Genomic DNA, 12,333 nt, shown 5'->3' on the forward strand with positions numbered 1-12,333 from the left:
TCGTGCTGTGTTTGATAGAGTTTTCAGACCTGGTCTTATTTTAGCGTGTGTGTATTTACTAGCATTATTTATTTTATTTTTTTCTGAGAGAAGTATTTTTAGCTTTTAGCTTGGTTCCTGTGCTGCCGCTGAAGTTTCCATCGTGGTATTTCCAGCTCTTTGGTAAAGCGCATTTAATATTTTCCATCCAGGTGTAACTGCTTTGAACGAGGGTCCAACGAAAAGAGTGAAATTCTGCGTTTGGCTGGGAGCGAGCTGGGCAGGACCTGGCAGCAAGAGAGAGAGATGCTTCATCAAGTTGTCTTTGTGGCTGCCTTTACTGAGAGATTTAGGAATTGCCCTGGAAGAGCTGTTGACTCTGCAAGCTTGCTTGTGCTAAAAGATATTAAGGAGCTGGGTTGTTCTGGATTTTGACTGTCCAAAGCTCATTGATTTCCATTTCTGCCTGTGCAAGAAAGCAAATGCGAGCCAGAACTGTCCCAGTTCTGTTGGTTCGAGGTGGACCTGTTTCCTGATTAGATATTTCTGGGCGCAAAATAATTGCTGCTGAACTGCTGCCAAAGGGCTGACTTTCAGTACAGCTGCATACGTATACACGCGCGTCCTTGCCGCCTGCCCATCCGCTCCTGGGCAGGAAACTTTCCTAGTCGACCCAAAGCCGTGGTGTGAGATGGCCGAGATGTTGGTCATCTGGTCTGTGCCCTTCTGCCGACGCGAGACGCCCGCTTGGCGCGCGGTTTGTGCTGCTCCTTCGGGCTCGGGAAGGAGGCAATTGCCTTAAAAAATCACCAGAGTGCAGGGAATTAGCACCTTCGTGTAAGCACCCGTTGACTCTTGAGCTCTGCCTTCTGCCCCGCTCTGGGCTCCATCTCAAACGGAAAATGCACCTATTTTGCCTTTTTTTTCCCATTTTTGCTGTTGTGTTCGTTTCATTTCGTTTAGACAGTAAGGTAACGGGTTTCGCTTTCTCTCCTAGGCTGTTTGCAGGCGGTTGCAGCGTTCGAGTCGCAGCGGGGTCTCCGCGGAGGAGGCACCACGTGCGGCTCCTTGCAAGGCTCTTGGGTGGTGGCACCTCAATGCTAATTGCACCGCTAATGGGGCTGTTGCTGCTGGACTCGGAGGAGAAGCTGCGCTTTTGTTTATGAAGAGGTTGAGTATGTTAACCTGTAACCCCCGTAAATCAGTTTTGGAAATGTCAGTGAAATCATGCATGAGTCATTGGTTTTGTGCTGGGAGAGCTTGGTGCGTCTGAGCGTTTCTCAAACCTCTGAACTGTGAAGGCATGAAATGGAGAAAGTTTTCTGTTGAGCTGTTTAAACTTCTTTGCTCATCCTTATGGAGGTAAAGAGGTGGCACCAAAGCTTTTTCTAAAGAAGCCATTGCAAATTCATAGTAGTGTGTTTAAAAAGCCATGAACCTGGAAGGCTGGGAGAAAGTAAGTCGAAGCGAGAGCTTTAGGGCTGGAGCTGTTGCAGGTTAAGAAACGATCTGGGGACTGTGTGCAAGTACCGTCAGAGGAAGTGAGTAGCTGGTAACGAGAGAACTCTTAATTTAGCCGGAAAAAAAAAGGCATAATAAACCCAATGGATGGGAGAGGAAGCCAGACACTGCAGAGCAGAAAGAAAATCCACCTTTTCCATGGCACAGTTTGATTTGGGGGCAGGGGAATGAGTGCCGTGGGGGTTTTTTTGGTTTGATTTTTGGGGGGATGGCAGCTTTTGGGGGGGGTTAATTGCAGTGTTTTCATGGTTTGGATGCTTTTGGGACGTGGCCAAGTGCATGGAGGGGCGTCGGGGTGAAATGCTGGTGGCCGTGCGGCCCAGGAGGTCGCGTTGGCTGAAGATCTGCGCTGGTGGCAGCAGAGCTGTGTGGCAAATCCTCCAGCTTCTCGCGGAGGCTTGAAGCATTTCTCTTCGGCGACTTTACATTCGTTAAAAGTCTCTTGGGTTTTTTTGTTTATTTGCTTGCTCTGCGTTAACTATAGCTGGAGGTGCTGGTTTGTATCTGAGTATTTGGTTAGTGTTTTTAAATCCCGGCGCTAGCAGTGCTGTTAACGCCCTGCCGGCTCCGTCGCGGGAAGGACCGGTGCCGGGAGGACGAGGGCAGGTGCCGGTGTCCCCGCTCCCGGCCTGTCGGCTGCTGAGCTCAGAGGTGCCAACAGCTCCCGGCTGCCACCGCTCCAGCAGCCGAGCGGAGTGAGAAGCGTGCGGGGTGGAGTCCTCCCTCGCGGACACACCATGTTCTCGGTAAAGAGCTGGGAAGCCAGGAAGGGAGGGGAAGTTTGGAACAAGGATGCTTGGATCACGTTGGATTAAAAGCTTTGCTTCCACAGTTCGCGTTTGTTTTTTTTCCCCTTAAGACTAGAAGAAATCCTGGAAGAAACATTAGCCTTGGGTTTATTCTTTTTTTTTTTTTCTTCTTTTCAAGAAATGACCTGGATGGAAAAAGCATGGTTTGGACAAACTCCCTCTTGCAAAATGCATGATCGTAAATATTGCGAGGCTGAAAGCGAGACCAGCTGCGGTGCCCGGCGCAGTGCCCATGGCAATGGCACTGCGTCTGCCGTGTGCTCGATGACTCAGTCCGTAGCGCTGCACGGACGCGCACCGCTTTCGGTGTTTGCGTGCGGAGGGATGAAGCAGCTTGCGGGGAAGCTGCCGGCAGGACAGGCCGCGGGAGTCAAGGTGCGGGCCGCTCGTCGGGGCGGGCTCAGTGCCGGGCTCCGCGAAGCAACTTCGTGAGCGCTTGGCGTTCGCCGCGGGTGGGCCGATGCCCTTGCCCGGGGGCGGCAGCAGCGCAGGTACGGAGCCGGGCTTTCGCGTGATGGTTTTGCTGTTTGCTGAGTTTCTTCGGCCTGGGCTCTTTCCCTCTCCCTGGAGGAGGGGGAGGGAGAAAGTTGCCGCGATCTCCGCGCCGCTCCGAAGCTGAGAAAGAGCCAAGCGTTTCCCCAGGGAGCTCAAATGGACAAGACAGATGCAGAGGAGCTGTTAGCCCGGCGGAGCGGCCGGGAAGCTGGGCTACGTGCCCGGGGTCCCCAGGGAGAGCCAGCGGCAGAGCTGAGCGCTCTCAAACCCCAGCGCTGAGCACAGGACTCCCCGTCTCCCGCAACGCGCCGCCTCTTGCGCCCGAGTTCCCCGATGGCTCCGCAGCAGCAGTTAAGTAACAAACTGTTTAACAAGAGCTTCCTGTTGTGCCGACGCGGGTGCGCGGAGGAGGAAATAGAGTCAACGGAGCTGCGCTGGCTCCTGCCTCGCTGCAAACTGGAGCGAACGTCGGAGCCCACGGAGAGGCCTGGGCGCGGGCTGCCTGGCCGGGCCGGTGGCGACATCCTTGCGCGCCGGGGTCAGCAGAAGCCGCGCGGCGTCGTGCGTTTCTGGGAGAAGTGGCTGCTTTCGGGGCTGCCCGGTTTTGAGGGATTCCCCTGGAAGGGGAGAGCCCGTCCCATGCCTGGCTGCTTCGCCACCCCCGGCGAGACGCAGCTGGTCCTCCGTGGCAGCAGGCTTGGCGTGACTCCTGCGCTGTGGCAGGCAAGACGTTGGCACCCGGAAAGCCCAGGCCATATTCCCTGCGCTGCCTGGGTGTCCTCGGTCAAGGCATGTCATCTTCTCTCCCTTTGATGGATAATGAGGAAATTGGGCCAGAACAAGCTGGTCCGACTTTGTTGTGAGGACTCTGCTGCCTGGTAGGTTTGCTCAGGTCTCCTGTAACCAGAGCTGTTGCTGGCGTTTCTGGGGGATGTAATGTGGAACGAGCTCCGGGTGCTGCCCGCTCCCACCTGCCGCTTCAGTCCATGAAGGAGACGTCCCTGGAGCGGGTGAATCGGGCCGGGTTTTCTCCCATCCGTGAGGTTTCTCTCCTCCTCCTGGGGATGCAGCTGGCAAGAGCACGGACCCACGTCTGGGCATCTTCTCAAGAAGCACCTCCTGGGCCCCTCTGTGCTGGGACAGGGCTGATGGTGCCCTGCTGCGTCCGTGCTGCCGCGTCCAGCTCTGTGGAAGGATGTTCGTCCATGAGACGGGAAGCTCAGGAGATCCTGCTGGAGCCTTCAGCGTCACCCGAGGCAGGGGGCAAAGGAGATGCTTCCAATGCACAACTGTCCCGTAGCAGAAGACCGCTTTGAACTGCCTGAACGTGGTTATTGGAAGGACTCTTCGTTTCCTTAAAAAAAACCCTTCCTCCAGTTGTCTTGTTTCCTCCGAAATCCACCCAGCTCTCATAAACGTTCAGGCTTGCGTCACCGGGAGCTTGGCAGCGCGTTGCGGAGCACGGTGCCACCTCTCCGAGGGAGACAGCAGGAGCGAGAACGTGCTCGTCGCAGCGTCTTGCGCGCGTACGGACGCGCTCGGCGCGAGGCCTCCGCTGGGGCGCTCGCTGCCCGTGCCTTCTCGCGCGGCGTTGGCGTGCGCATGGGGGGAAAGGGGAAGAAGATGGCATGGGGAGAGGGTTTCTCTTCCCGCTGAAGGGGCTGGAAGTGAATCGCTTCCCTGCTTTGCCCCACATTACAGCTCTGTGGCGGTCCCTGTCTGCATGCTCCCCCCCCCCCCGTGTAAGTGGTCTAGATCCAGTTTGCTTAAACTTGTTCTTGAACCTCAGTTGAGTAACCCTGGGTCTGACTGTGCCTTTGTGCTTGTGGATATACCTGCTGTCACCGCAGTACGGGTTGTCTGCTTGTACTGCTCGAATTGGTTGTTGGGACAAGTATGGTTTGAACATGAATTTCCCTGTGACAAACAGTTGGATCATTTTTTACATCTCGGAAAGTCCACTGGGTTTCCCTGTCATGGTCGCTGTATGGGCTGGTTTTCTGGCAGCTTTCAGCAAGAGCAGAGCTGAGGAACTTCAACCCTGGGGTTGCTCCTCCAGCCGAGGCCTCATCCAGCGTCCGCTCACGCCCCGCTCTGCTCCCGGCTGCCCCAGGCTCACGTGGGAGCTGCGGCCGCGTGGAGGATGCAGGCGCGGGCCTAAGCTTGCGTCTCAGGAGGACCTTTCACACCGCTACGTTAGGTCGGGATGAATTTTTTGCCCTCCCTGTTTTCATTCTGAGGTTCCTCACGGCCCCCCCCCAGATGTCTTGTTCCCCTCTGGAGCCTGCTCGACCTGGAAGGGCCCTTGTCGGAGCCGGGGTCAAATACCGAAAATATTCCTGCTCTTCTCGGCTGTCAGGAGGCCTGATGCAGCCTGAGGGCACAGATCAATGGCTAGGTGTTGCCATCACGCTCTTGCTGTTCATGTACCTCTTTGCTGCCTTGTTTATAAAATTAAGAAGTTTAAACTCACTTGGATCCCTTTCCGGCGTTGCAGCCCTTTCCCAGCTTCTCAAACGCGCAAGACTTTCCGCGTCAGCACTCCATCCCCCACGTTCAGCAAACTTTTAGCCTCATCCCAAGTCAAGGTGGTTTCTTTCCCTCTCCCACCAGCGTCGGGAGGTGGAGGACGTAGAAGTCACTAGCTACTCCTCAACGCGGGGAGGAGGACCATAAAAGGAATCGGCTTTGGGATATTTTCCTGCTGGCTCTTAGCTGTAACGCAGAGTGCAGGGGATGGCGGTGTTGAAAAGCCGTCCGCTTGTGTGGCAGCGGGTCCTGGAGAGGGCTCTGAAGATCTTCTAGCTGCAGGTTGGTCTCTGACCCGGCAAATCATCCAAGGTCTTGGGAAGCTCTTTCCAAGGCCTTAGGCAAGGGTTATCTCTGCAAACAGGCAACCACTGGTGCATCTGCGGATCATACAGCAGCCGGTGGCTTCCAGCAGCCCCGTTGCCTTTCCACTCGCGTCACGTCACAGCTTTTCCCCGTTTCGTAATGGCCGGCATTGGCTGCCGGCGCTGAAGCCTGGAATACGTTTTTAACCGTAAACATTTCTAGACGTCACCTGGGACCATCTGCAGCTTGTTTTAAACATGCTGCATCTTCCTTGCTTTTAAGACTTTTGATCCGCTTCTTGTAAGTGAGGCCTTCGGCTGACTCTGGGAACTTTTGCAATTGATTTGGTTTTGGTCTTGGCGGTGGAAGGCCACCGGTTGCTTTTTTGATCTGCTCTGGATCTGGGCTTGTCATATTGGGAGCCGGCTGATGGGTTGCCCTTGGGGAGATCGGGGTATTTGCAATTATTTTTAGCTTTTAATTGGTGGTGATCTGTGCTCCGAGCCGCGCGATGTCAAGGGCTTCTCTTTTTTCCTGCTCCCGAGAAGCTTTTCCTTCCCTTTCATCTGGATGCAGCTGTGTTTCTCCCTCGCTCACCAAGCGCGGAGTACGCGGAGCAAACGGCTTTGAGCAACTAACCCAAGGGCTCGCGGAGATGAGGCGTTGCAGAGTCGAGTCTCGGTGAGTCGGTAGCAGCATCGCAGCCCGAGGGGGCTGCTGGCTTCCCCGGGACACCTGGACTCTTCCAAAAAGCGACGCTGCCCTGTGCTGTGACCATGGGGAAACCGCTTCACCGCTCTAGGTCGCTATTTTTTTCCCTCCTTTTCCCCTCCTTTGTCTCGCCCCGGTTAATCGTAACCTCTTTCGGCCAGGAGCTCCGTGTGTGTATAAGGGGCCCAGAACAATATGCCCCAGACGTTATTGTCCAAATCCTTTCTCGGTGGCCACGAGATTTCGCTAGGCAGGAAAGACTTTTCCAAAGACAATTTTTCAGTGCTCTCTGCTTGGGAGGCTCCTGAGCATGTTTACAATCTTTGTTGCAGTCCAGGTCCCAGCGACACGGCATAGCATGAGAATCACCGCTTTCCTTTAAACCCCCCCTTCTTCTTGCCCGTACAGCTGCGCAGGGAAAAGCTCGTAAATGTGGCTGGAGCAGAGCTGGCGAGCTCAGAAACCAGATGGCAAATAAAAAGAGCCCAGTCCCTCAAACAGAGAACCCCTTCTTTGGGTTTAAATGATCTCGGAGTGTTATTTTGCCCCCTTTATGAAACTTTCGGTGTTTTTGTGGTTCCCTTCGGGGAGGTGCTGAAGTCGCTTGCACTTGTCCGCAGTTTATTTCGCTTTCAGGTTCCCTGGGTTGGAGCACTTGAACTGCAGGCGCTGCAGGGGAGCGCTGGCTGGTTTTAAGACCACGGCTTGCGCTGGAATACCAAACTTCAGGCTGTTTTTTTTTTTTCTTTTTCTCTTTTCCCCAAAGAGAGCGAAAAGTTTTCTTAGTCTCCTTTTTGCATCGCATTTGGAATCAGGCCAACGCATCCAGCCTCGGAGGTGCTTTTCTGATGCCGCTCGTCTCGGCGCGACCTTGCGGGTGAGGATTCTCGCTCAAAACGCGACGAGTGCGTCGGCTTTATCGGGGAGGCTCTTCCCGAGCTCCTGCTGCACCCGGGGGACAGGGCCGGGCATGTGCCCTGTTGCTCATCCGGAGGCTACTTGTGCCTTAATAAACAGAGGCTCCTCTAGAAACCCAGAAGGGCTCTTTGCTCTCAAGCAACGAGAGTCCTGGCATCTCGCCAAATGCTTCTACTCCTAATTTCAACTTTCTTGATTTTAAAAAACTAGAGGTTCCTTTACGCCACGTGGTGGGAAACCTGCCTGAAACCCGTCCCTGGGGCGACTCGCACGGACGCTGTTTAGAGGCTTCTGCTGAGACGGGGCTTTGGAGCTGGGCTGCTCGCGCGGTCGCAGCCTGCGGCGCGGGAGCCTCGCGCTACGCCATGGACAGCCTCCGCCTCGGCCGGGGCAGACGGCCCGCTCTCTTCCACGCAGGAAGCCGTATTTATTAAGACTGGGAACTTATTTTTTCCCTTCTGGTAGGGCTCTGTCTCCTTCCATTGTCTGCAATTCCCTTGCAGGGACTGGACCGTAACTCCTTTAAAGGAGAAAAGAAAAAAACCCACAAACCCGACCGCGGGGGCTGGATCTGCCTTGGCTGCGGCCGCCTGACTCCGCACAGCCTGCGCCTGAAATCCCCCCGGACCGAGCATAAAGGTCTGATTCAAGCCGAAAATTGGGTATGAAGCGGCACGGATGGCGGAGGGCCGGCCGCCTCCGCTTCCCCCGGTGCGTGCCGCTCCTTGGCAGGAGCCGCATCCCGGCACGGCGGCCCCCAAACGCTCGGCGAGGCCGAAGCAGCAGGAGCTGGGCCGGAAATTATCGGTGGAGTGAAGAGCGGAGGGGACGTCACGTGCCGCCCGGGCGCCCTCCGCGCCGGGGCAGAGCAAAGCGCGGGGAAGCCCTGCTCCGCACCCGTTCCCAGCCTGCTTCCGCTGCCGCAGGGGGAAGGGAGCTGCCGCACGGCAGCGGGGGGGGAAACGGGGCAGGGGCTGCGTGCCTCAGTTTCCCCCCCAGGGCTACGACCCTTCTTATTTGCTGCACTTTGTGGTGCCCGCAGCAGGATGGACAAAAAGCAGCGGCCAGGCCTGGGGTGCACCCATTTTCCCGCAGCGGGTGCAAGGCGGCAGGGCCGAGAGCGGGGCCGTCCCAGCGAGCAGCCCCTCTCCGCTCCGTTGAGCCTCCCGCAGCAGATCCTTCCCCCTTGCCAAGCTCCAGCTTGGGTAGCTTTTTCCCTCTGTTGCTCTTAAACCCTCCGCCCATGCCCCCTTTAGCACAAGAAGCCTTTTTTATTATTATTCATAGCTAGTGTGAGCCCATAAAAAGTTTTACGGGGCTTGGCTGAGCGTCAGGGTGCCGGGTTGCTTGTTTAACCCGCGGGCACTGAGGCCGCGGTGCCGGGGCTTGCGGTGGGTGCAACGGGAGCCCGGCGAGCAGCGAGGGAAGGGGGCAAGAGGGGAGGGGCCACCTTCCCTGGTGCCTCCCCCTAAAAAGCCGAGCTCGGTTGTGAGCGAGGAGGAAGCGAAGGGAATTTGGAGCTAACCATAGAGGCAAGTGGTGCGTCCATCCGCGGTGGGCGCAAGGTGCACGTGCCGGTGTAGGTGGGACCTCACGCTGGTGTAGGGACCTCGTGCTGGTGAGCCGGTCCTGGGTCCTGCCAGCCGGCACCTGTTTGCTCCCAGCCCCGCCGTCCCCCCCGGGCAGGCTGAGACGTATCATGGCTGCTCAGAAACCACGTCCTCGTCCCCGCACGGCATCGCTGGCACAAAGGTCCCGGCCGTGACCAAGGCTCGTGTTTGGGGGAAGTTCTCTGACTCAGCTGGCCTCGGCCGCCGGACCCCGAGGAAGCCAAAAGCTCCCGACCGGCGGGGATCCTCCCGGCGAGCCCGTGCGTGGGGCGAATATCCTCTTTTTGCTTCGTAGGAAATTGCACGTCCCTTGTGGGTTTTCCCTGGAGGGTGACGATTTGCAGCCGCCCTCTGCTCTTGGGGGCTGTCGGGTTTGAGCAGCAGCGAGGGGGGCCCAGGCGCCTGGGCCAGCACGTGCGGGGCCTTCCCGCGGCCTTTCCCCGTGGCGATGTTCTCCCCAAGTGACTTCTTGCCCTGACCTGGAGAGGCTTGTAGAGCATCTCACCTCCTGCCGTGGCCAGACACGTAGCTGTAGAAGTGACCCAAGTGGTTCAGGAGTTGCAAACAGCTCTGGTGTGGCAGGAGAGGAAGGGGCCGTGGTGGCACAGGGTTGTCTCTCCCTGATCCTTCAGCCTTCTCCTAACTCTTGCAGTTGCGGAAACGTTGCTTCCCAACTGACCGGGGCTCCCACCCTCCCTCCGGCTGAAGGTGAGTCAGGCCGTGACGTCGGGAGGGGACGGTGTCTGCGGCTTCCCCTCGCTGCCGGCCGGGAGGCCAGCCAGCAGCACGCTGGGCTCCCCGCAGCGGTGCTGTTCCTCCAGCCGCTCCCCGGCCTTCGTCAGCGCTAACGAACCGCGCTCCCCGTCCGTGGGAGTTATCTGTAAAGCAGGGAAGATTTTAGAGGGACTCTGCTGAGCTGAGAGCGGGAGCCTGGATCCCACGTTGCTCTAGGGAATCGCCTGCTCGCCGCTTCCCTCTTGCTAATTTTCTCCTTCTTTCCGCAGCTCGACGCCCGAGGAGCCGCCCTGGGAAGACCCTCTCCGCAGGATGTTCTCGCCACCAAAGAGCTCCCTGTAGCAGGCGACGATGACAATCGCAGCGGGACCTCGGAAAGCACTAACGTTTCAGTAGCCCGGCACCCGTGGGTGGTCGCTCATCCCTCCTCCTCCGCACCCCGCCCTCCCATCGCACACCGTGATGGTGTATTGACAAAGAAGAGTCCTGCTTTCTTTTCTCCTCCCCCCTCAACTTTCGGCAGCTCTTGGATTTGTATGGCAGCAGCGTAACCGTGGAGAGGCCGGGGTATCACAAACTTATGGATTTTGATAAGAGAGGAGGGAAAGGGGAGCTGGAGGAAGGTAAAAGGATGTCCAAGGCAGGTGGAGGAAGGAGCAGTCATGGAAGCCGGAGTGCTGGAACCAACTCGGGAGTCTTAATGGTGGGTCCCAACTTCCGCGTCGGCAAGAAGATTGGATGCGGCAATTTCGGGGAGCTCCGTCTAGGTGAGAAGGACCTGCTGTCCTCGCTATAACGTGTGCGGTGGTTGCTTTGTCGCCTGCCTCCTGCGGCGGGAGGAACTGGTGTGCACCTGCAGCCGCCAGCCGTAAGGTGTTGAGCAGATACAGGCGTTAACAGCGTTGCACGCCGCAGATGCACCGCGCTTCCTTTGCAGCATCCCCTTTTCCTCACCCTGTGCTTGGTCTTTCAAAGCCTATCACAGAGCTAAAGGACTGCGTGCAGAGGTGTTTCCCATCTCTTCTCCATGGTTATTGCTCTTTTGGGACATTTTGGGAAGCGTTAAAGCGGAGTCTTGTCTGTTCAAAGCGGAGGTGGCCTCGGGGTACCCCAGGCCAGCAGTGTGGCCCTGCCTCGGGAACGCTTAAGGAATAACGTTTCCCAAGATGCTGGTGTGGTCTCTCCACATCTCCCCCGACTTGTGGTGCTGCCCTCCAAGCAGCCGTCTCGCTGCTCCGGGTGCTTCAGGGGAGAGGATGGAGAGCCATGGGGAACACGTGCTGCTGGGTCTGCTGTGGAAAGCATTTGGGGAAAACAGTCAATATTTTATTCCAGATAAATTCTCCAGTTGCTGAAACTGGTTATTTCAGAGATGCTTCTGAAAGCTTATGCAAGGGAAGGAGAAAGGGCTGAGTAAAACCAGAAAGCTTTCATGGTTGTTTTCCATTTTTAACTAAATTAAGCAGGAAATAGTTGAAGCAAACTCCTAGTTCGAGGGTGGGTACGTTGCTCCTCTCCCAAGGACTCGAAGTGCCCTGGGAGCTCTTCAGCCAGCCTTGAACTCCGAGATTGGTATCGGGCGGCAGGGAGAGGCCTGGCAGTGCCGGGTGCCGCTGCGCCAGCAGCGCGGGCTGGATGTCTCCGGGAATGCGAGTTGGACGTGTCGACGGAGTCTCTGCCAGGCAAAGCATCGCCCTTGGCTGCGGCTGCTTTGGGAAAGGGCTGTAGGATGACGCGACGGAGCTGCTCCCCGGAATGGGCCGGGAGCCTGGGATGGCTGCGGGCCTCGGCGCTCCAGGATATTTTAAGCAGCGCCTTCTCGAACCGAGCTCAAAGCTAAGCCCGTGGGAAGTGCAGTCTCAGCGAGCTGCTTGCATGCGCGGTGAGCAGGAGGTGGGAGCCCGGCCGAGCCGCCCCCGGCTTGGGCACCCGCGCGGAGGGTGGGGTGAGTTTACCCACCTCTGAGCGCCGCTTCTGTCTGCGGGGAGTTAATGTTAGCTCTTCCTAGCGTGACAGACTGCCTGGTGCCAGCCTAAACCATCCTGGTCCTGAACCTCCCCGATGGCATCGCAGCTTAATTGCAGAGCTTGGGAAAACACTCTGTTTACAATCGAGCCGAGTGGTTCCCGCGCTCAGGCTTAGCCACGGAGGGTCCGTCTTGGAGGGAAGAGCTCTGATCCTTCCTCCGGGCCTAGGTATTGTGGGAGGAGGGAGGCTCACGCCTTCCCTGCTAGATTTGGGGATTTGTTCCTTCCCCGTGGATTTGGGCCCCTTGGGGATGCCGCAGCTCCTGGTGTCGGTCCCCCAGGCACAGTGTTGACAGGGGGAGACGACCGCTCTGGCTGCAGAGGGCTCTGAGCAGTGCGGAGGTGGCCAGGGTCCCTTCCACCCGCACGTGCTTTCCTCCTCCTTGCAGGAGGACGTGCTGTGGTGGGTACGAGTTTCTGGGGGAGCTGTGCTCATCCATCCTGCTCTCGTGCTCCGCTTTACCCAGAGTACGAGAAACGCTGCCATTTCGCGCCGAGGCGCATCCCTTTCCCTCCCCTGCACTGCCTGAGCCTCTGGATCACAGCGAGATGGGTCGTGAGATCCGAGGCTCTTGCAGTGGAAGCAGACGCTTTCCTCCTCGCGCCAGGTGACCCTGGGCGGTTTGGCGGAGCCGAGCAGCCGCAGAGGCCCAGGAGCGGTTTGGCTCGTGGCCGGAAGGATAGCGAGGGAGC

The 12,333-nt window shown here is 57.5% G+C and overlaps 1 protein-coding gene across 4 annotated transcripts in view; it reads left to right on the forward strand.

Moving 5' to 3' along the window:
• Positions 1-12,333, forward strand: part of CSNK1G2 (casein kinase 1 gamma 2) — a 43,623-nt gene that overhangs the window by 16,743 nt on the left and 14,547 nt on the right. For all 4 annotated transcript variants that reach the window (XM_064497226.1, XM_064497225.1, XM_064497224.1 and 1 more), the window contains exon 2: positions 9,883-10,380. In XM_064497226.1, coding sequence (XP_064353296.1) covers positions 10,194-10,380 — 187 coding nt within the window. In that variant the 5' untranslated portion in view covers positions 9,883-10,193. The remainder of the gene's footprint in view (positions 1-9,882; positions 10,381-12,333) is intronic.

The sequence above is a fragment of the Dromaius novaehollandiae genome, chromosome 25 (genome assembly GCF_036370855.1).
Source record: "Dromaius novaehollandiae isolate bDroNov1 chromosome 25, bDroNov1.hap1, whole genome shotgun sequence".
Classification (NCBI taxonomy): Eukaryota; Metazoa; Chordata; class Aves; order Casuariiformes; family Dromaiidae; genus Dromaius; species Dromaius novaehollandiae.